The sequence below is a fragment of the Phocoena sinus genome, chromosome 10 (assembly GCF_008692025.1).
Source record: "Phocoena sinus isolate mPhoSin1 chromosome 10, mPhoSin1.pri, whole genome shotgun sequence".
NCBI classification, from domain to species: Eukaryota; Metazoa; Chordata; class Mammalia; order Artiodactyla; family Phocoenidae; genus Phocoena; species Phocoena sinus.
The window spans coordinates 14090021-14114503 of NC_045772.1; the positions used below are offsets into that span (position 1 = coordinate 14090021).

The 24483-nt window shown below is 45.6% G+C and overlaps 1 protein-coding gene across 2 annotated transcripts in view; it reads left to right on the forward strand.

The window, feature by feature from the left end:
- The window catches only part of LARGE1 (LARGE xylosyl- and glucuronyltransferase 1), a 587572-nt gene that overhangs the window by 556672 nt on the left and 6417 nt on the right, over positions 1-24483 (forward strand). For both annotated transcript variants that reach the window (XM_032644884.1, XM_032644885.1), the window contains exon 13: positions 22543-22689. In XM_032644884.1, the coding sequence (XP_032500775.1) occupies positions 22543-22689 (147 nt within the window). The remainder of the gene's footprint in view (positions 1-22542; positions 22690-24483) is intronic.

The following is a 24483-nucleotide window of genomic DNA, read 5'->3' on the forward strand; positions in this document are numbered from 1 at the left end:
ATAAAAGATACGGGAGCTCAGACTCACAAGATGACGACCCAGCGTGGGTGGGCTGGGAAGGCCTCGAAAATAGGTGATAGCTCAGTTCAGGCTTTAAGGACTAATAGGTATAAAGGCATGAAATACCTGGGCATGTTCAAGGAATGTTCCAGAATGGTAGAGGCCTAGACAGCTCTGTCAGCTGGGACGTCCCACATCCACGAGACTGGGGCAGGTTTCTCGCCTCTTTCTCTAACCCAGCAGAATCCTCATCTTTGTTCAGTGCTTGAAGCTTTAAACCTCTGTGCTTTGCTCTGCAAATGTTGCCTCGCTTTCGAGGGGACAAACGTGCCACGTTGGTTGAGACTATATCCTGAGAGTGTACAGGAGTGACAGATTCCAGTTTCATTGTGTTCTCTGCAGGATGACATCTAACCGCCCTCCCCCATCACGTGTCCCCTGGCACATGATGGCGGTTTTGTAAACACTGGTTGAATGAAGGACAGAAATGTGAACAAGGCCAGGGACAGGTGGCGCCAGGCGAGGCCGACTGGCTGCTCGATGAGGGACATTACCAGGTGGCATTCCCTTGTGTACATTCGTCATTTTGTTTCTACTGTAACATTTAACATTTATTGGGCACGTATTACAGGCCAAGCGCTGTTGCAAGCACTTTCGCGTGTATTTTGTCATTTAACCTCATCACAGTTCATTTAACAGACGAGATGCCTGGGTGAAATAACATGCCCACAGGCACAGCATCACTAAGCAGTCATCTCGCTTATCCTGGCTTATCCAAAGGTGTTCTGTGCTTACTGTTTTTATAGTATTTGTTTGTTTGTTTTATTGAAGTATAGTTGATTTACAATGTTGTGTTAATTTCTCCTGTACAGCAAAGTGATTCAATTATACATATTTACATTTTTATATTTTTTTCCATTTTGGTTTATCACAGGATATTGAATATAGTTCCCTGTGCTATACAGTAGGACCTTGTTGTTTATCCATCCTGTATATAATAATTTGCATCTGCTAACCCCAAACTCCCACTCCCTCCCTCCACATCCCCTTGCCCCCCACAAGTCTGCTCTCTATGTCTGTGAGTTTCTGTTTTGTACATAAGTTCATTTGTGGCATATTTTAGATTCCACATATAAAGGATATCATATAGTAATTGTCTTTCTCTGGCTTATTTCACTTAGTATGATAATCTCTAAGTCCATGCACGTTGCTGCAAATGGCATTATTTCGTTCTTTTTATGGCTGAGTAACATTCCATTGTATATATGTGCCACATCTTCTTTATCCATTCATCTGTCGATGGACACTTAGGTTGCTTCCGTGATCTGGCTATTGTAAATAGTGCTGCAATGAACATTGTGGTACGTGACTCTTTTTGAATTATGGTTTTCTCTGGGTATAGGCCCAGGAGTGGGATTGCTGGATCATATGGCAGTTCTATTTTTAGTTTTTTGAGGAACCTCCATACTGTTCTCCATAGTGGCTGCACCAATTTACATTCCCACCAACAATGGGGGGGGGGGGGGGGTTCCCTTTTCTCCACACCCTCTCCAGCCATTTGTTTGCTGTTGTGCTTAACCTGTTTATTGATCCAAACGCCTGATGGGCTGATCTCTACCATCATCGTGAGGGCCATGATCATCCTCACAGGTCGTAGTTATCAAATGCATTCTATGCGTTGAAGAACTGTCTTAGGCTCTACATGAGATAACCCATTTAATTCCTACAAAACCCCACAGCCCAAGTCCTAATATATCCCCGTCTCAGAGAGGATAAAACAGTGGCACAAAGATGTAACTTGCTGGAGAGTACAAGCAGGTGAGTGTCCAGGTAGGGCCTGAATCTGGGCAGGCTGCCCCAGAGCTGCCCTCTGAACTGCAAAGCTCTCGATGGCCCCTCCAGTTAACCTCCAGCTCACAGCTGACCCGGGGCAGCACACAGAAAGCACCGCTGGATGTTCAGCCGTGATTGCTAACGGCAAACGGGGCAGTGGGGTAATTAGATAGGAATGAATGAGGATGTTGAGAAGGACATGAGCTGCTGACTGTAGAGTCCCTGGCACAGAGCCAGGCACAGTCAACGACAGATTTTTCTTTTATTAACATGCCCCCAAAGCTCATTCTTAGCTTCTCTTTCCTTCCTGCCCCTCCCTGCCTGACAGCTTCTCCCTCTGGATGTGTTAATGCCATCAATTCAGGAACCACCCAATTTTGCTGGCCCTGGGGGCCCCCCAGCTCTCAAGATGACTCTGCCCCTCTCTGCCCGCATCCGTGATGTGTCTGTCTTATGGTGCCACTCCCTGTAGGGAGCTTTATCTCCCTCATTTGCAAGTCCTTGCTGTTGTCCACACACACCTCCTGGAATCCTGTCTGCTGGGAACTCATTTCCTAGGCAGCTATAATAGAATCTTAGCAAACCCCATTATCTGGTCTCCTGTGCAGGGGAGTGCAGCAAGGCCTGGGACGGGCTGTGCCCAGGTCTGCCTCCACAGTTACCTGAGCAGATGATAAGCACAGCTTAAACTCTGCTCCCTCCGCCCTCTCTGCCCAGAGGTAGGTCGCTAAGTCCTGAAAAGTGTTATTCAGATGATTTCCCATTGCTCTGGTTGGAAGCCATGATTCTATCTGGTACTCTGGAAGGTAGGCAGTATAAGGGGTGTGGGGGGCAGCTGGGGACCAGGGGGCTTCACAGACAGACATGTACACGTGCACACGCACCTATCTGTGCTTCTCACTGGTTGCTGGTATCTGTGGCCAAGGTAGCCCTGCTGCTTCTCACCAGCTGCCAGCTTGCTCCCTGGTTCTGTTTGCACCGCGCCCACATAGTTCCAGGAATAAGCTGAAATCAGAAAGGTACGGGGGAATCTCAGCCTTCTCTTCAAATAGGGATCACCCCAACTGTGCCCCATCTACACCTCGTGAGCCTCGTGGGAGGATACGAGGGTGCAGGCAGCCTGTGCAGGCTGAGGAAGGGAGAGAGACGTTTACAAACACCCTCCATGCACCTGGTGTTGTGCTAGGTGCTTGACAGATGTTTTTCGGGTTTTTTGTTGGTTTGTTTTGTTTTGGCCATGCTGCGCTGGCATGCGGGCTCTTAGTTCCCTAACTAGGGATCGAACCCACGCCCCCTGCAGTGGAAGTGCGGAGTCTTAACCACTGGACCACCAGGGAGGTCCCCAAATGTTATCTTTTTTAATCACAAACGTTATCACTTTTTAAATTCAAAAGATAAACTTGATCAAAAGTCGTATGTATTTAAGTGGTGGAACTACAGTTGCCACCCAGCTCTGTTGCTTCCAAAGGGCCCTCTTCACAGTACCACCCTCTCTCTCACATAAGACAACTGCAAATTGATTCCTTCATTCCCTGCGTATTTACTGCTTGCCTGCTGTGTGCCTGACACAGTGCCAGAGCTAGAAACGTAACCGTGAACAAGGCTCATCCTTGACCTCAAGCCTAGCAGAGCTGATAGGTACATAAGCAGGCACTCTGTGTGTTATTACCACTGCCACCACCCGCCATCCTCGGTGAGCAGAGGAGTCCAGGACGATGCCCACCATCCCTAATCATTAGAGAAATGCAAATCAAAACTACAGTGAGGTATCACCTCACACCTGTCAGAATGGCCAGCATCAAAAAGTCTACAAGCAATAAATGCCGGAGAGGGTGTGGAGAAAAGGGAACCCTCCTGCACTGTTGGTGGGAATATAAATTGGTACAACCATCATGGAGAACAGTATGGAGGTTCCTTAAAAGACTAAAAATAGAACTACCATATGACCCAGCAATCCCACTCCCGGGCATATATCCAGAGACAACCATAATTTTATGAGATACATGCACCCCAGTGTTCATAGCAGCACTATTCACAATAGCCAAGACACAGAAGCAACCTAAGTGTCCATGGACAGAGGAATGGATAAAGAAGATGTGGCACATATATACAATGGAATATTACTCAGGTGTAAAAAAGAATGAAATATTGCCATTTGCAGCAACATGCATGGACCTAGAGATTATCATACCAAGTGAAATAAGCCAGAGAAAGACAAATACCATATAATAATCACTTATATGTGGAATCTTAAAAAATGATACAAATGAACTTGTTTACAAAACAGAAACAGACTCACAGACATCAAAAACAAACTTATGGTTACCAAAGTGGAAAGGAAGTGGGGAGGGATAAATTACGAGTTTGGGATTAACATATTCACACTACTATATATAAAATAGATAATCAACAAGGACCTACTGTACAGCACAGGGAACTCTACTCAGTATTCTGTAATGACCTATATGGCAAAAGAATCTGAAGGAGAATGGATACACGTATATGTATAACTGAATCACTCTGCTGTACGCCTGAAACTAACACAACATTGTTAATCACCTCTACTCCAATATAAAATAAAAATAGAAAAGTCCAGGACGAACCAGTCCCAAAGAAGATGTAGCCCCATCATCAAGGGGGACGCATCAAGGCCAACAGAGGTGGGCAGGGGAGGTGCAGGGAAGCAAAGTTCTCTAATTGGCTGCACGCAAAGCCTTGAGAGAAAGCGTGATACTGTTCTGGGGTTTCAGAAACAGACACGCACTCCAGCACAAGTTTCTTTCCCTCCTCCCATTCCTTGTAATATAACTTTCCTGTGAGTGAGTCCTGGGAACTTGTATGAGCATCGCTTGGATTCCTTACAACACGGGGTTGATTAAACAGTCGGCTCTCTGACATTTGATGCCGTGGACACCTGAGGCTCAGAGAGCCGATGTCTCATTCCCTCCTGGCATCCTGACAGCAGCCCCAGTGCCTTCGGCCCCATGGTTCCGAGCAGTTTGTCACCTGTCAGCACCAGCCTCAGCCATTCATTGCACCAACACAAAGAAATCAGCCCAACCACTTCTGTTATAGGAGTGGAAGCTCTCGTGTCTAGAGAGTGAGGCTCTCCATCCCTACCCAGGGAGTAGGGGCAACAAGATGTGTCCAGACGGTAACCAGCATCAAGAGGGCTGATGCATAAAACAATTACCCTGATCAAAGCCCAAGAGGGTGGGAAGATGTTCTCCAGAATTCTGGGACGTTGTTCTAAAGCTAAGGGCAGCGGGAGTGGTCTTTAGCACCAAGTGCAGAGAAAAGTCAAGAAAGATGAGAATGGAGAAGTCTGTTGGATTTGACAGTGAGGGGACATTGCCAACCCTGGCCTGATCCAAGGAGGCAGACTGTGGTTGTTAAGAGAAGCTAGTGGATGGTAAAGAAAAAAAAAAAAAAAAAAAAAAAATCAGTGCAGGAGGCTCAGTAAGCCAGGAGGTCAACGCCCGTCTCTGCACGTCCAAACGCTACCTGTGTTCTGGCCTCTGCCCACTTAGCTGCCACAACGTGGGATCCACCATTGGAATGCCATGTAAAGAGCATCCGCATGCAGGCTGCAGCCTCCTGCCATCTCCCTCCATCCCCTTCCTAACCTCTCCCAACAACTGCCTTAATCCATGAGCTCCAAGAAGCTCACTGCTCTAGCTGCAAAGTCACCACATTAACAGACTTGGTCCACACAGATCCTGTGACTATTGATCTTGCCAGGTTAGTTCTACACTGGTGCAGCCTTAATTCATACAATGATGATTTTACCATCATCATCATTTGTTGTTTTAAGGCAAATTACTTAACCTCTCAGAGTTTGAATGTCTTCTTCAGTAAACTGGGAATACTAGTACATATGTCATAGTATATCAGCAATGATTCAAGGAGTAATGCCTATAAAGTGCCTGGCACAGTGCTTGTTACTGAAACGTTGCAAGCACTTTTTTTTTTTTTTTTTGCGGTACGTGGACCTCTCACTGCTGTGGCCTCTCCCGTTGCGGAGCACAGGCTCCGGACGCGCAGGCCCAGTGGCCGTGGCTCACGGGCCCAGCCGCTCCACGGCATGTGGAATCTTCCCAGACCGGGGCACGAACCCGTGTGCCCTGCATTGGCAGGCGGACTCTCAACCACTGCGCCACCAGGAAAGCCCTACAAGCACTTTTGATTACTGCTTTTTGACCACTTGCAATGTACCAGGTGTGTTCTAAGAAATTCAGTTCCCCTGAATCTTATATGCTTATTTCCAAATTTTGCAAATACCTTGAACCCCCCTCCCCTGACTGGCTAACTTCTTTTTTTTTTTTTTTTTTTGGTTGAATTGGGTCTTTGTTGCTGTGCACGGGCTTTCTCTAGTTGAGGCAAGGGGGGGGGGGCTACCCTTTGTTGTGATGTGCGGGCTTCTCATTGCAGTGGCTTCTCGTTGCGGAGCACGGGCTCTAGGCGTGCAGGCTTCAGTAGTTGTGGCTTGCAAGCTCTAGAGCACAGGTTCAGTAGTTGTGGCGCACGGGCTTAGTTGCTCCGTGGCATGTGGGATCTTCCCGGACCAGGGTTCGAACCCATGTCCCCTGCATTGGCAGGCGGATTCTTAACCACTGCACCACCAGGGAAGTCCCACTTCTGCTTTTCAGAACACAGCTCAACCAATGGCATTTTTCACAGAACTAGAACAAAATATTTTGAATTTATATGGAAACACAAAAGACCCCAAATTGCCAAAGCAATCCTGAGAAAGAAAAACAGAGCTGGAGGAGTCAGACTCCCTGCTTCAGACTATACTACAAAGCCAGAGTAATCAAGACAATATGTTACTGGCACAAAAACAGAAATATCAATGGAACAGGATAGAGAGCCCAGAGATAAATTCATGCTCCTATGGTCAATTTAACAGAGAAAAGACACCGAGTCTCTCGTAATACTGTGCCGTGCAGATTTGCCTGCCTGTGTCTTTCCAATTCTGTCTTCTTAGGTTCTAGGTCCAGGAATGGGCCTGCTGGATCATATGGTAGCTCAATGAAAAGACAGTCTCTTCAATAAGTGGTGCTGGGAAAACTGGACAGCTACATGTAAAAAAAATGAAATTAGAACATTCTCTAATACCATACACAAAAATAAACTCGAAATAAATCAAAGATCTAAGTGTAAGGCCAGACACTATACAACTCTTAGAGGAAAACATAGGCAGAACACTTTTTCACAGAAATCACAACGGTATCTTTTTTAATCCACCTTCTAGAGTAACAAAAATAAAAATAAATGGGACTTAATTAAACTTAAAAATTTCGGCACAACAAAGGAAACCATAAAACGAAAACACAACCCACAGAATCGGAGAAAATATTTGCAAATGAAGTGACCAACAAGGGATTAATCTCCAAAATATACAAACAGCTCATGTAGCTCTATGTCAAAAAAAAAAAACAGGAAGATGGCGGAAGAGTAAGGCACAGAGATCACCTTCCTCCCCACAGATACACCAGAAATACATCTACACGTGGAACAACTCCTACAGAACACCTACTGAATGCTGGCAGAAGACCTCAGACCTCCCAAAAGGCAAGAAGCCCCCCACGTACCTGGGTGCAGCAAAAGAAAAAAGAATAAACAGAGACAAAAGAATAGGGACGGGACCCTCACCAGTGGGAGGGAGCTGTGAAGGAGGAAAGGTTTCCACACACTGGGAAGCCCCCTCGCAGGCGGAGACTGTGGGTGGCGGAGGGGGAAAGCTTCGGAGCCGCGGAGGAGAGCACAGGAGCAGGGGTGCGGAGGACAGAGTGGAGAGATTCCCGCACAGAGGATCAGGGCCAACCAGCACTCACCAGCCCGAGACACTTGTCTGCTCCCCCGCCAGGGTGGGCGGGGCTGGGAGCTGAGGCTTGGGCTTCGGTCGGATGCAGGGAGAGGACTGGGGTTGGCGGCGTGAACACAGCCTGCAGGGGGTTAGTGCGCCACGGCTGGCCAGGAGGGAGTCCGGAGAAAAGTCTGGACCTGCCGAAGAGGCAAGAGACTTTTTCTTCCCTCTTTGTTTCCTGGTGCGCGAGGAGAGGGGATTAAGAGCGCTGCTTAAAGAAGCTCCAGAGACGGGCACGAGCCACAGCTAAAAGCGTGGACCCCAGGGATGGGCATGAGACGCTAAGGCTGCTGCTGCCGCCACCAAGAAGCCTGTATGCGAGCACAGGTCACTATCCACACCCCTCTTCCGGGGAGCCTGTGCAGCCTGCCACTGCCAGGGTCCCAGAATCCAGGGACAACTTTCCTGGGAGAACACATGGTGCAACGTCACGCCGGCCTCTGCCGCGACAGGCTCGCCCCACACTCCATGCCCCTCCCTCCCCACGGCCTGAGTGAGCCAGAGCCCCCGAATCAGTAGCTCCTTTAACCCCGTCCTGTCTGAGTGAAGAACAGACGCCCTCCGGCGGCCTACACACAGAGGCGGGGCCAAATCCAAAGCAGAGGCCCTGGGAGCTGTGAGAACAAAGAAGAGAAAGGGAAATCTCTCCCAGCAGCCTCAGAAGCAGCAGATTAAAGCTCCACGATCAACTTGACGTCTGTGGAATACATGAATAGACAACGAATCATCCCAAATTGAGGAGGTGGACTTTGAGAGCAAGATTTATGCTGTATAGCTTTGCTTCCACCATTTGTCCTAGGGTTCTATCTTTGTTTCTGTTTTTTTAAATTTTTTTCTTATTTTTTTATTTTAATAACTTTATTATATTTTATCTTGCTTTATTTTATTTTACTTTATCTTCCTTCTTTTTTTCCTTCCCTCCTTCCTTCCTCCCTCCCTTCCTCCTTTCTTTCTTTCTTTCTTTCTTTCTACTGCTACTAATTCTTCCTTTCTACTTTATCTCCCTCTTATTCTGAGCCGTGTGGATGAAAGACTCTTAGTGCTGCAGCCAGGAGTCAGTGCTGTGCCTCTGAGGTAGGAGAGCCAACTTCAGGACACTGGTCCACAAGAGACCTCCCAGCGCCACGTAATATCAAACGGCGAAAATCTCCCAGAGATCTCCATCTCAACACCAGCACCCAGCTTCACTCAACGACCAGCAAGCCACAGTGCTGGACAACCTATGCCAAACAACTAGCAAGACAGGAACACAACCCCACCCATTAGCAGAGTGGCTGCCTAAAATCATAATAAGTCCACAGACACCCCAAAACACACCACCAGACGTGGACCTGCCCACCAGAAAGACAAGATCCAGCCTCATCCACCAGAACACAGGCACTAGTCCCCTCCACCAGGAAGCCTACACAACCCACTGAAACAACCTTAGCCACTGGGGACAGACACCAAACACAACAGGAACTACGAGCCTGCAGCCTGCAAAAGGAGACCCCAAACACAGTAAGATAAGCAAAATGAGAAGACAGAAAAACACACAGCAGATGAAGGAGCAAGATAAAAACCCAACAGGCCTAACAAATGAAGAGGACATAGGCAGTCTACCTGAAAAAGGATTCAGAATAATGATAGTAAAGATGATCCAAAATCATGGAAATAGAATGGAAAAAATACAAGGACCTAGAAGAACTAAAGAGCAAACAACAATGAACAACACAATAAATGAAATTTAAAATACTCTAGATGGGATCAATAGCAGAATAACTGAGGCAGAAGAACGGATAAGTGACCTGGAAGATAAAATAGTGGAAATAACTACTGCAGAGCAGAATAAAGAAAAAAGAATGAAAAGAACTGAGGACAGTCTCAGAGACCTCTGGGACAACATTAAACGCACCAACATTCAAATTATAGGGGTTCCAGAAGAACAAGAGAAAAAGAAAGTATTTGAAGAGATTATAGTTGAAAACTTCTCTAATATGGGAAAGGAAATAGTTAATCAAGTCCATGAAGCACAGAGAGTCCCATACAGGATAAATCTAAGGAGAAATACGCCAAGACACATATTAATCAAACTGTCAAATATTAAATACAAAGAAAACATATTAAAAGCAGCAAGGGAAAAACAACAAATAACACACAAGGGAATCCCCATAAGGTTAACAGCTGATCTTTCAGTAGAAACTCTGCAAGCCAGAAGGGACTGGCAGGACATATTTAAAGTGATGAAGGAGAAAAACCTACAACCAAGATTACTCTACCCAGCAAGGATCTCATTCAGATTTGATGGAGAAATTAAAACCTTTACAGACAAGCAAAAGCTGAGAGAGTTCAGCACCACCAAGCCAGCTTTACAACAAATGCTAAAGGAACTTCTCTAGGCAAGAAACACAAGAGAAAGAAAAGACCTACAATAACGAACCCAAAACAATTAAGAAAATGGGAATACAAACATACATATCGATAATTACCTTAAATGTAAATGGACTAAATGCTCCCACCAAAAGACACAGATTGGCTAAATGGACACAAAAACAAGACCCATATATTTGCTGTCTACAAGAGACCCACTTCAGACCTAGAGACACATACAGACTGAAAGTAAGGGGATGGAAAAAGATATTTCATGCAAATGAAAACCAGAAGAAAGCTGGAGTCGCAATTCTCATATCAGACAAAATAGACTTTAAAATAAAGACTATCAGAAGAGACAGAGAAGGACACTACATAATGATCAAGGGATCGATCCAAGAAGATATAACAATTGTAAATATTTATGCACCCAACATAGGAGCACCTCAATACTTAAGGCAAAGGCTAACAGCCATAAAAGGGGAAATTGACAGTAACACATTCATAGTAGGGGACTTTAACACCCCACTTTCACCAATGGACAGATCATCCAAAACGAAAATAAATAAGGAAACACAAGCTTTAAGTGATACATTAAACAAGATGGACTTAATTGATATTTATAGGACATTCCATCCAAAAACAACAGAATACACATTTTTCTCAAGTGCTTATGGAACATTCTCCAGGATAGATCATATCTTGGGTCACAAGTCAAGCCTTGGTAAATTTAAGAAAATTGAAATTGTCTCAAGTATCTTTTCCGACCACAACACTATGAGACTAGATATCAATTACGGGAAAAGATCTGTAAAAAGTACAAACACATGGAGGCTAAACAATGCACTACTTAATAACGAAGTGATCACTGAAGAAATCAAAGAGGAAATTAAAAAATACCTAGAAACAAATGACAATGGAGACACGATGACCCAAAACCTATGGGATGCAGCAAAAGCAGTTCTAAGAGGGACGTTTATAGCAATACAATCCTACCTTAAGAAACAGGAAACATCTTGAATAAACAACCTAACCTTGCACCTAAAGCAATTAGAGAAAGAGGAACCAAAAAAACCCCCAAAGTTAGCAGAAGGAAAGAAATCATAAAGATCAGATCAGAAATAAATGAAAAAGAAATGAAGGAAATGACAACAAAGATCAATAAAACTAAAAGCTGGTTCTTTGAGAAGATAAACAAAACAGATAAACCATTAGCCAGACTCATCAAGAAAAAAAGAGAGATGACTCAAAACAATAGAATTAGAAATGAAAAAGGAGAAGTAACAACTGACACTGCAGAAATACAAAAGATCATGAGAGATTACTACAAGCAACTCTATGCCAATAAAATGGACAACCTGGAAGAAATGGACAACTTCTTAGAAATGCACAACCTGCCAAGACTGAATCAGGAAGAAACAGAAAACATGAACAGACCAATCACAAGCACTGAAGTTGAAACTGTGATTAAAAATCTTCCAACAAACAAAAGCCCAGGACCAGATGGCTTCACAGGCGAATTCTATCAAACATTTAGAGAAGAGCTAAAATACAGCAGAGGGAGGAACACTGCCAAACTCATTCTACAAGGCCACCATCACCTTGATACCAAAACCAGACAAGGATGTCACAAAGAAAGAAAACTATAGTCCAATATCACTGATGAACACAGATGCAAAAATCCTCAACAAAATAAGAGCAAACAGAATCCAACAGCACATTAAAAGAATAATACACCATGATCAAGTGGGGTTTATCCCAGCAATGCAAGGATCTTAAATATATGCAAATCAATCAATGTGATAAACCATATTAACAAATTGAAGGAGAAAAACCATATGATCATCTCAATAGATGTAGAGACAGCTTTCGACCAAATTCAACACCCATTTATGACAAAAACCCTGAAGAAAGTCGGCATAGAGGGAACTTTCCTCAACATAATAAAGGACATATATGACAAACCCACAGCCAACCTCGTCCTCAATGGTGAAAAACTGAAAGCATTTCCACTAAGATCAGGAACAAGACAAGGTTGCCCACGCTCACCACTCGTATTCAACATAGTTTTGGAAATTTTAGCCACAGCAATCAGAGAAGAAAAAGAAATAAAAGGAATCCAAGTCGGAAAAGAAGAAGTAAAGCTATCACTGTTTGCAGAAGACATGATACTCTACATAGAGAATCCTAAAGATGCTACCAGAAAACTACTAGAGCTAATCAATGAATTTGGTAAAGTAGCAGGATACAAAATTAATGCACAGAAATATCTGGCAGTCTTATACACTAATGATGAAAAATCTGAAAGTGAAATCAAGAAAACACTCCCATTTACCATTGCAACAAAAAGAATAAAATATCTAGGAATAAACCTACCTAAGGAGACAAAAGACCTGTATGCAGAAAATTATAAGACACTGATGAAAGAAATCAAAGATGATACAAATAGATGGAGAGATATTCCATGTTCTTGGATGGGAAGAATCAACATTGTGAAAATGACTCTACTACCCAAAGCAATCTATAGATTCAATGCAATCACTATCAAACTACCACTGGCATTTTTCACAGAGGTAGAACAAAAAATTTCACAATTTGAATGGAAACACAAAAGACCCCGAATAGCCAAAGCAATCTTGAGAATGAAAAACGGAGCTGGAGGAATCAGGTTCCCTGACTTCCGACTATACTGCAAAGCTACAATAATCAAGACAGTATGGTACTGGCACAAAAACAGAAAGATAGATCAATAGAACAGGATAGAAAGCCCAGAGATAAACCCACGCACATATGGTCACCTTATCTTTGATAAAGGAGGCAGGAATGTACAGTGGAGAAAGGACAGCCTCTTCAATAAGTGGTGCTGGGAAAACTGGACAGGTACATATAAAAGTATGAGATTAGATCACTCCCTAACACCATACACAAAAATAAGCTCAAAGTGGATTAAAGACCTAAATGTAAGGCCAGAAACTATCAAACTCTTAGAGGAGAACAGGCAGAACACTCTGACATAAATCACAGCAAGATCCTCTTTGACCCACCTCCTAGTGAAATGGAAATAAAAATAAACAAATGGGACCTAATGAACCTTCAAAGCTTTTGCACAGCAAAGGAAACCATAAACAAGACCAAAAGACAACGCTCAGAATGGGAGAAAATATTTGCAAATGAAGAAACTGACAAAGGATTAATCTCCAAAATATATAAGCAGCTTATGCAGCTCAATAACAAAAAAAGCAAACAACCCAATCCAAAAATGGTCAGAAGACCTAAATAGACATTTCTCCAAAGAAGACATACAGACTGCCAACAAACACATGAAAGAATGCTCAATTTCATTAATCATTAGAGAAATGCAAATCAAAACTACAATGAGATATCATCTCACACCAGTCAGAATGGCCATCAACAAAAAATCTAGAAACAATAAACGCTGGAGAGGGTGTGGAGAAAAGGGAACCCTCTTGCACTGTTGGTGGGAATGTAAATTGATACAGCCACTGTGGAGAACAGTATGGAGGTTCCTTAAAAAACTACAAATAGAACTACCATATGACCCAGCAATCCCACTACTGGGCATATACCCTGAGAAAACCGTAATTCAAAAAGAGTCATGTACCAAAATGTTTGTTGTAGCTCTATTTACAATAGCCCAGAGGTGGAAACAACCTAAGTGTCCATCATCGGATGAATAGATAAAGAAGATGTGGCACATATATACAATGGAATATTACTCAGCCATAAAAAGAAACGAAATTTAGCTATTTGTAATGAGGCGGATAGACCTAGAGACTGTCATACAGAGTGAAGTAAGTCAGAAAGAGAAAGACAAATACCATATGCTAACACATATATATGGAATTTAAGAAAAATGTCATGAAGAACCTAGGGTTAAGACAGGAATAAAGACACAGACCTACTAGAGAATGGACTTGAGAATATGGCGAGGGGGAAGGGTAAGCTGTGACAAAGCGAGAGAGAGGCATGGACATATATACACTACCAAACATAAGGTAGATAGCTAGTGGGAAGCAGCTGAATAGCACAGGGAGATCAGCTCGGTGCTTTGTGACCGCCTGGATGGGTGGGATAGGGAGGGTGGGAGGGAGGCAAGAGGGAAGAGATATGGGAACATATGTATATGTATAACTGATTCACTTTGTTATAAAGCAGAAACTAACACATCATTGTAAAGCAATTATACTCCAATAAAGATGTAAGAAAAGAAGACATAATATGTATAATTGAACCACTTTGCTGTACACCTGAAACTAACCCAACGTCGTAACTCAACTATGCTTCAATAAAAAATAAATTTAGAGAAACAAACAAGCCAATTAAAAAATGGGCAGAAGAACTAAACAGATATTTCTCCAAAGAAGACCTACAGATGGCCAACAGACACATGAAAGATACTCAACATCACTAATTATTAGAGAAATGCAAATCAAAACTACCATGAGGTATCACCTCACACCAGTCAAAATGACCATCATCAAAAAGTTGACAAATAATAAATGCTGGAGAGGGTGTGGAGAAAAGCGAACCCTCTTACACTATTGGCAGGAATGTAAATTGATACAACCACTATGGAGAACAGTATGGAGTTTCCTTAAAAATCTAAAAATAGAACTACCATATGATCCCACTCTGAGTTATATATCCAGAGAAAACCATAATTCAAAAAGATACATGCACCCCACTGTTCATTGCTGCACTGTTTACGATAGCCAAGACATGGAAGCAACCTAAAAGTCCATCACAAATGAATGGGTAAAGAAGATGTGGTGTGTATATATATATATATATATATATATATATATATATATATATATAATCAATATTACTCAGCCATAAAAAAAAGAATGAAACTATGCCATTTGCAGCAGCATGGATGGACCTAGGGATTATCATACTAAGTGAAGTCAGAGAACGACAAATACCACATTATATCACTCATGTGTGGAATCTTTTTTTAAAAAAAGATAACAAATGAACTTATTTACAAAAACAGATTTACAGATATTGAAAACAAACCTATGGTTACCAAAGGGGAAAGGTGGAGGTGGAGCGATAAATCAGGAGCTTGGGATAAACACCTGCACTCTACCACATATAAGATAGATAACCAACAAGGACCTACTGTATAGCTCAGGGAACTCTACTCAATCCTCTATGATAACCTATATGAGAAAAGAATCTAAAAATGAATGAATATATGTATAACTGAATCACTTTGCTGTACCCCTGAAAATAACACATTATAAAACTGTACTCCAATAAAACTAAAATTTTTTAAAAATGTATCATCTTAACCCATCTATACATTTTTAAGTGTATAGTTTAGTGGCATTAAAAGAATATTCTCATTGTTTTGCAGCCATCACCATCATCTATCACCAGAATTCTTTGTGCCTTCAAAACTGAAACTCTGTAACCGTTAAACAATAACTCCCCATTCCCTCTCTGCTCAGTGCCTAATAACCTTTAGTATACTTTTTGTCTCTATGAAAAAGTGAAAAGGACATACAGCTCAGTGATGGGAAGTTCCACACCAGAGAGCCTACACTTCTGCCCCTCTCCCTCCCTCCACTTTGGACTCTGTCAGGACAGAGGTTGTATCTGTTCACCCAGCTCTGCACTCAATATTTCTGGTCTGGCTTCATAAATATTCACTAATTAACGAATATATTATCTTAGTTATCTTCATAACCAAGCCTGTGAAGTATTTATTATCATCAAGATAAGGAAACAAAAGCCCAGAGTTAAGAAAATTGCCCCTGATTACACGATTAGTGAAGCGGTATTGAGATAGAATCGGCATCGTCCGATGTGGAAGACCGTGCTCTTTTTCCCACTCTTCAGCCTCTCTTCAAACTGGCAGCCCCTGAGAGAGACCCATTCCCGACATGTATTGAAAATCGTTTTAGTAGGCTCCTCTTGAAACATCAGAATATCTGGCCATCCCATAAGGTAGCACCTGTATTGCATCAAGGGCCTCGTAATTGACCTCCCAGCTTCTACCCAGGCGACACCACAGTCGGCTCTCAACACAGCAGCAGAGTGATTCTTTCAATACAGAAAGCAGATCCTCTCACTCAGCTTAGAGTTCCCTCGTGGCTCCCCATCTCACTAAGATCTCAAGACCTTTGTATTAGTTTCCTGTTGCTGCTGTAAGGATGCTGAAAAGGGTCTGTGGAGGCTAAAATCAAGGTGTCAACAGGGCTGCTCTCTGGAGGCTCTAGGGGAGAATCTTTTCTTGCTGCTGGGAGGCCACCCACATTCTTTGGCTTGTGGCCACATCACTCCAGCCTCTGCTTCCTAATTCCCTCTTAGAAGGATCCTCTCTGTTACACTGAATCCACCTGAATCATCCAGGATAACCTTCCTATCTCAGCATCCTTAGTCACATCTGCGGAGTCCCTTTTGCTGTGTAAGGTAACATAGCTGCAGGTTCCTGGGATTAGGAGGTGGTTTTCACTGGGGGAGAGGCGGGGGAGGCATTTGCCCACCACACCCTTCAGTGATCTGTAAGGCCCTGTATGATCTGCAGCACCCTCCCCCTCCCCCATGGCCTTTCTGGTCCCCTTCCTCTCTCTGTTCCTTACTGTGCTCTTGTCATTAGGACCTTTGCACTGGCTGTTTCCCTAACCCAGAAAACTCTTAACCCAGGTCACCACATGGCATGCTCCCTCGCTTACTCCAGGTATCTGTTTTAGATATCCCCTTCTCCATGACGCCTGCCTATTTAAAAGTACAACCCATTCTCCACCTCCGGCGTTCCTAACACCCCTCACCCAGCGCCGTTCTCTCTCAGCAGGTCTCACTTTCCAACACACTATGTGATTCACTCTTTGTTCTTCTCGTCTGTCCCCCACCTGTAAAATGTCAGCTCCCCGAGGGCAGGGATTTCTGCCTGTTCTATTTACCAGTGTATCCCAAGTGCTTCAGCAGTGCCTGGCACAGAGTGGAACAAGCGAGGAACCAATGAAAGAGCGAAGTGGGAGAATCCAGGGTGGGCGCCAGGTTTTATGAGCGCGGTCAGGCTGGCATAAGAGGGACGGACACTCATGCCGATGGCCAGCGCACATCAGTGCTTGTCACCTACCAGTCACGGATTAAGCATTTTACGTATAGGAGCTCATTCAGTCCTCACAAACACCCTCTGAGATTAATGCTGTGATCACCATCCCCATCTTTACAGACAGAAGCTGGGGAACAAAGAGGTCAAACACCCTCTGAGATTAATGCTGTGATCACCATCCCCATCTTTACAGACAGAAGCTGGGGAACAAAGAGGTTAAGTAATCAGCCGGGTTGCAAACCTAAGCCTCCCAGCCTCAGAGCCCTCATCTTCACCACTGATGAGGTGACGTCATTAGAACCACACAGCGCATCCCTGTTTCTTATTTCTCTGAGACTTTCCCGTAATCTCTTCATGCCAGGAACCTGGGCTGTTTTCCTGGTGACAGAGACCTGCCTCTAGGGCACAGGATGGAGTTAGAGAGAGAGGAAGAGAGGGAGGGTGTGTGTGTGTGAGTGCGCGCACGCACGCGTGCATGTTTGTGCACACGCGGTCAACTGCCAGGGTCAGTCTTCAGGTTTGGTCATTTTAAGCACCAGGAAGCCCATCTACCTAACAGTGTACTCTTTTGTGCTGTTTCTTCAACTTAGCGCTGAGCCCCATGAAAGCCTGCAGTCTCTGGCCACCTCCGTCCCCTCAACTGGCGCAGGAAGCCTTGCTACTCATATCCCCCACCCCCCACCCCCGCAAACCCGGTCACCAGTTTTACCAAATGGGAGCAAAAAAGGCCATGAACTATTTGCATACTTGAGTAAATTAGCACGAGACGCTGAGGGGAAAAGATGCACAGGAAAGGAGATGGGGGACTTGGAAGACAGACACCACCCAGCTCACAGCCTGCTACCAGGTCGGCTCCGCCAGACTGGAAGGGATGAATTTACTGTGTCAGAAACACCTGAATTGTTTTTGACACGAGGAAGGACTCGGGGAGCTGGCTGGAGACCGAAATCAAATAAACTCTGTTTCCATAGACAGGCAGGCTGGCAAGCCAGGAATCTGTCCTGGTTGTGGGCAGTTTGTGGCCTTTTCTGAACCCTCTGCCCTCGTACTTTCTCTTGCACCAGGTCCAGCGGGAAGCTGAGCTGGGAAAGGGGACGCGAGCTCATTTGTTACTCAGTTATTCCACATCAGGCGCATGCCTGGCTCTAAATGATTATTTCATCCTCACAGCAGTGCCGATTGGTAAGAGAGGAGTGTTACCTCCATTTTACAGATGGGGAACCTGTGACTACAGTGTCGCCAAGGTCACAGGAGGGTGGCAGGCAGGACCTGAACCCGGTGCCAGCTGCCTCTGAGTCACTGTGTTTGCCGTGCTCTGTCATACCAGCAGGTTTCTCATTTACTTCTGTAGCTACCTAGGGTGTCTTTTACAAGTTTTCAGTCCAAAAATGTTCTAGTAGGTTTGTGAATCTTTTTGAAGGGGTCCTGGCCAAGGGCAAGTGGATCAATCAGGATTCTTCAGAGAAACAGAACCATAGGATGGTTAGATATGGCTGGATAGTGATTTTAAGGAATTGCGATGACTGGCGAGTTCGAAATCCATAGAGCATGTCAGTAGGCTGGAAACTCAAGCAGGATTTCTATGTGACAGTTTTGGGGCAGAATTCCTTCTTTCCCAGTTAAGCTCAGTTTTTGCTCTTAAGGCCTTCAACTGATTGGAGGAGGCCCACCCACATTATCAAGGGTAAGGGCCTTAAAGTCAACTGATTCTAAATGTTAGTCACACCCACAAGATACCTTCACAGCAACATCTAGACCTGTGTCTAAGGCAAAATGGGGGTATTATAGAAGCCTCTTCTTGGAATAGAAGATAATTCCCCCTCTCATGGTCCCTGTACATAGGGGCAGCTCTGAGCTATGCTTGCCCGTGTGAAGCCCTGGCCGGGACCGACTGTTTAACCAACCAGCTGGACACCACAGCCCAGCCTAATTGACACATACAACTAAACATCAGGAACAGCAGCCATCATGTAGTCAGCACCTAGTATGTGACAGCACTGCACTAGCACTTCTGCACGCACCGTGTGCTTCTTCTCATCAAAATATTTAACCCATGCATGAACTCGGAGACTCAGAACGGTTCAAGTGACTTGACCAAGAGGAGTGGTGGAGTCAGCTGGAAACCACGTTTCCCTGGTTACTACCGTACCGGACTGCCTTCCAAAATCTTCAGTTTGAATACTCAGATGAACGATGGGACCCAGAACCACTCAGCGGGTCAGAGCTGGCTCCAGAACACAGGTTTCTTGCCTCCCAGGCCAGCCTTCCCACCTCGCCATCCTGCCCTCCCCTGCTCCTGGAAGATTCTGCACTGGAAACATTCCATCCCCAGGTAGAGCATGGCCACAGACCATGCAACTCCAGGTGGTGAGCAGGCCCAGCCAAGGTAGTATATGCCAGCAGGACACAGCCCAGGAAAGCCCAGGCTGCCATTTACCGTCTCAAGGAACAGATGTGCTCAGAGTCGGTGCCCTGAGACCACTTTGTTGCTGAAACAACTTCATAATGAGACCCATTCAGGACATCGGTATCAAAGCCTCCTTGAACTAAGGCTGAAACGGACTTATCTAGCGACAAATCCATCTCCATGGCATTTTGTGTTTTAGCGAGATTAAAGGGAATTTGCAGAAAACACTTGAGAGTCTGATGCTCCCTGTGCAGAGGGAAATAAGGTTTTCTGGGACTCAATTTTGTAGGGCATGCTGCTGACCGGGTCTGCTTACTCTGGACCTTGCAATATATTGGTGGTTTTGTTGCAAGCAACAGAAACCAGTGTTAGGCACTTCATTAAACTGAAAAGAAATCAAAGGGGGGGAAATGTTGAATGGTTTATCTTATGGAATCAAAGTAGGATTTGGAAAACCAATACTTGAGACCATAATAAACCCTGGGCAGCTCCGGGCCACTCTGCAGTAGAAGTCCAGAAACCTCTGAGTGTTGCCTGATGTTAGTGCAAGTCAGCTCTGTGATCTCCAGTCTCTGCATCTGTTCAGATTTCCAAGAGTGAGAAACTAATTTGCTCAGCCCAAGTGTCTACCCCTGAACACCCGGCCCTGGCCAGGTCTTCACATGTGTCAGCATAGCTCAGGGCTGCCGACTATGTACGGGGACCATGAGAGAGGGAATTATTTTCTATTCCAAGAAGTGGCTTCTATAATAACCTTGACTGTAATAGTAATTTGGGGTTTATATAGAGACCTCCATGCTCATAGATCTCTGTATCTATTGTGTATGTGTGTACACTTCACCATTCCCTTCATAGTTCAGCCCTCCTAGCCTCCCACTCCATTTCCATAGCAGTCATATCTTCAAATAATTAGCTGCAAATGTAATCTAGAGCCCCAATTTAGAGACACTTGCCCTTGGGCCTTAAGTATCCTGAGACATTTCAGATGAAAATGTAAGCACCAGGTGGGAAGACACTCTGGATGTTTTGTTCTGTATTTCCAAGTGCCAAGCACAGTGCCTGGCACGTAGTAGGTGCTCGGTGATTGTTGAACGAATGGCAACCACCCATCAGTGCTGGGACATCTTCCGTCCTCCCTCCAGGGGCTTCGCCATCTTGATCCAAGGGTATTCTTTAGACCCATATGTCCCGTCCCTAACACCCATATCTGTAAATAAGGTACATACCTCTCCTGGGGGAAAGGTAATGAGCTCCAGCTCTGCCCATGTCCAATGCAGGGTTGATATGAAAGAGAATGCTTGGCCATCGGTGAGGAAACTTCGGGTGTTTGTATGAAGTCATTGCTTAGAGAAGACAGAGAAATGCAGGCCAGAACGGGGTGACTCAGACCTCTGGTCCTCCAACCAGCTACATATAGCTCACCCAGATTCTATCTTGGTGTCATCGTTTATAAATCTCCCCTGAAATAGTGACGTGAGGCCCATATATTATTTGGTATATAGTTAACTTAAGCATAACTATAAAGAGTGAACTACAACTGATATTTGGAGGATTCCCACGTCAATTTCCAGTCCATCTCAACCACCACCTTTGCACTGGGAGCTGGTGAGACCCCTTAACCAAGAGTGGTGTCCGAGACCTGTCCTTATCCTGACCTGGTCCGGGTCCCCCCTCATTTGTTGCTTCCAAACCCTGCTGCCGGTCTTCCTGGATGGCCGCTCTGTTCTTGTCCCACGCTGGCCAGGGCTAACATATTACTTCCTCGTAGGGTGACTGCTCTTTGCAGACCAGCCCCAGTCCTGCGTAGGCACAGGCTCAGAGTCCTGTTTAGTGAAAGTGACTTCAAGCAGTAAGCAGTTGTATTGCCCTGGAGGGCTGCCGCTTCCGGTATTTTTGCAAAATGCCTTCAACGCCTCGCATTACCCCAAGGAAGACTGCTTTCTTTGTCTCAGAGATAACGGGCAGACGGCCCAGGCTGGCCTGAGACCTGAGGGTCAGTGGTCTGAGCAGGAAGCCCGCATGAAGTATCCAAGCCACGGCCAAAGAGATGCTGGAAGGTGAAGCCAGGGAATAGGACAGCACTGCAGTGTAATAGGGACCGTTTGTCGCTTCCAGCCTGCCATGTGCCAGGTGTACCAAACAGTACTAGTATTTCTGTTACCTGTCCGGTCTCCACAGCAGCTCAGGGGCGAGTTATTATTGCCCCATCTTAGGGAGGAACCTGAGGTCATGAGAAGCTAAATCACTTGTACGACATGGCAAGACTCCTAAAGCGGCAGAGCCAGGATTCAAATCCTGTCTGTGTTCATTGCAAGCCTCGTGCACTGTGACCTTTCTGGGCCTTTCTCTCTTTCAAAGGTTGGCCACAGAGCTGGGCCATGGCAGATAAATCCATAAGGCAGGACATGGGTCAGAGGAGCAGAAGGCCAGGCTCAAAGGCCAGGAGTGAATGAGAGGATGAGGGATAGCGGAGCTCTGGCGCATCGGCTGCTGGCTGCGTGGGGTGTGGCTGGCCATTTTGACGGCTCAGGATCTGAAGGAGGGAAAGGATGGAAGAGTCACAGAGACGGGACCCACAAATGCCCAAGGTGGCGATCACCTCATTAGCTTTATGTCCAACTCTTCCGTGGCCAGTGGTGCGCTGGGAGCGTGTGGCCGACCCAGCGGACCCAGCAAGTGGGCAGATCTCCAAACCCTGTGTGTCCCGGACGCTTGGCTTTTGCACTCGTCTCTGACAGGGGCACACACTATGAAAGTGAGGGAGGGTCCCCAGCCTCTCTGTTCACTCTCCAGGAAGACTCCGCTCTCTGGTCCAGAGACAGCAGGGCTCCCGAGTGGCGTTGGACCAGCTACCTGGCCTCCCCAGGCCTCGGATTCCCCCATCTTTAACCCGAGAGGCTGACCCCTCCCTGTGCCAACCACCTCCACTCCATCCCGTGGGGAAGGCCTCTGCCCGGCATCACAGGGACCCTGTCTCTCTTCCTGCCCACTCTCCAGGAAGTCTGTCATCCAGCTCGACCTTGCCAACACCAAGAAGGTGACGATAGTCCCTGCGTTCGAGACGCTGCGCTACCGGCTCTCCTTCCCCAAGTCGAAGGCAGAGTTGCTGTCGATGCTGGACATGGGGACCCTCTTCACGTTCAGGTGAGTGGCCCTCACTGCCGCCTCCTGGGGGAGGGGCAGCCTGAAGCCCTTCTCACTCCTGGGAACCCAGGCGCCAGAGCTGCTGGCCCAGACAGTTGTCATGGCATTACACCATTTTAAGGCCAAAAATAAGCACCGCTGGCCCCACACTGTGTGCTTGGAGTGTTGTTTCTCTTCCCACGTGCCATGCGCTTTTTGTACACGTGTGATCAACCTGTGTGTCCACGTGCAAGGACAGGAACGCTGGGCAGGGCAGTCAGCTTATTTCTTTTCCTACTTTACTCAGTTTAAGTTCTGCTCCCGTCTCCCGGCTCTGATTCCTCTCTTGGTTTGTTTGTCCATTCAGTCATTTGGTAAGCGTGTTTCGTCATGTTAGTGCTGTGGAGGCTGTCTCCCTTTTTCTTGTGGGTGGTCTGTTCTCCGAGGTCCTCGGGCCTGGGATGGGCAGCAGTAGCTTCAACCACTCAAGTCATCAAGGCGACTCCAAGGTTGGACACAACAGATGTGGCAGCTGACTTTCCTGTTGCCCGAGTGACAGTTTCGAACAAACCTTTCATTTCCCTGATTTCCTAGAACCCTAAGTCCTGCAGAAACATCGCAGAAGAGCTACCCTTCCACCTGTCCAAAGGGCCCAGAGAGTCTGCAGGATAACACAGGTGCTGATGGCTTCTGTCTGCAGGGGACAGGCTACAGCATTCAGGGTAGCGCCCCTGGGCGGGGGAGTAGGAATCGTGCTCGGTCTCTTGACAGAGCAGTTGGAAGAAAGAGAGAGCTGCGCCCTCCTTCTGCTTCCGTTTTAAAGAGAGACCTCCCTTTTGAACCGTGTAAGAATGCCCAACACTTCCTTTGAGCTAAAGAACATACATTTCTAGGCAATCTGAATTTTATTGGAAAGATCATAATAACTTAGGCTTTCATACCACTATTAAGTCACTAGAAGTTTCTGGAAGGTTTTCTCAAACATTATTTTGTGAAATAATTTTATCAGGTAGGTTATTCATGCAACAATTCAGAGATGCTCCCTTTTCACCTTTTATACAGATAAAGGGACTGAGGAGTGGAGGGGTCCTGGGGGAGCCAGGACTCAAACTCCAGCCTTCTTCCTCCCTCCAGAATTCTGGAAAGTAGCCTCAAAGAGTTAATACCCCACCAACCAATCCTCCTTTCTTTTTGGAAAAAAAAACAATAACTACCATTTATTGAGTGCCAGGCACTGTGCTCAGCTCCTTTAATCCTCACAACAAATCCATGAGGCAGATATGTTGTCCCCATTTTACAGATAAAGAAACCGAGGCTCTGAGAGGCTACATAACTTGCCAGGCCACACAGCCAGTACGTGACAGAGCCTGGATTCAGCCCAGGTCTGAGGAACTACAGAGCCTGTGCTCTTAACTGAAGTACCATCAGACCACTGATCAAGTCCTGAATTTTCTTACCAGTGTTTGAAGATGCATGCAAAAATAGAGACTCTAGATGCCATAGCCTGATTGGCTGACCATCCAGCAAATTTTCAAGACATCCTTCCTTCCTTCTCCATCCCCAGATCATTTAAGAACTCATTTCAAGGCCAAGTCCGTGGGCCTGAGAGCTGGGGTTTGGCCTGCTGTGTCCGTGATTGCTGCTCTGGCCAACAGCTTGCAAGCCACCATGCCAAGTGCTAAATTACAGACCTTCCCTCCGAGAAATTGCTTTTGTCACCTTCCCTCCAAATGATGAACTCTTAAGCCTCCTAACAGCTGAAACCTACTCCGCACTGCACCTGGAATGAGAAATCACCCACACACCTACACATCC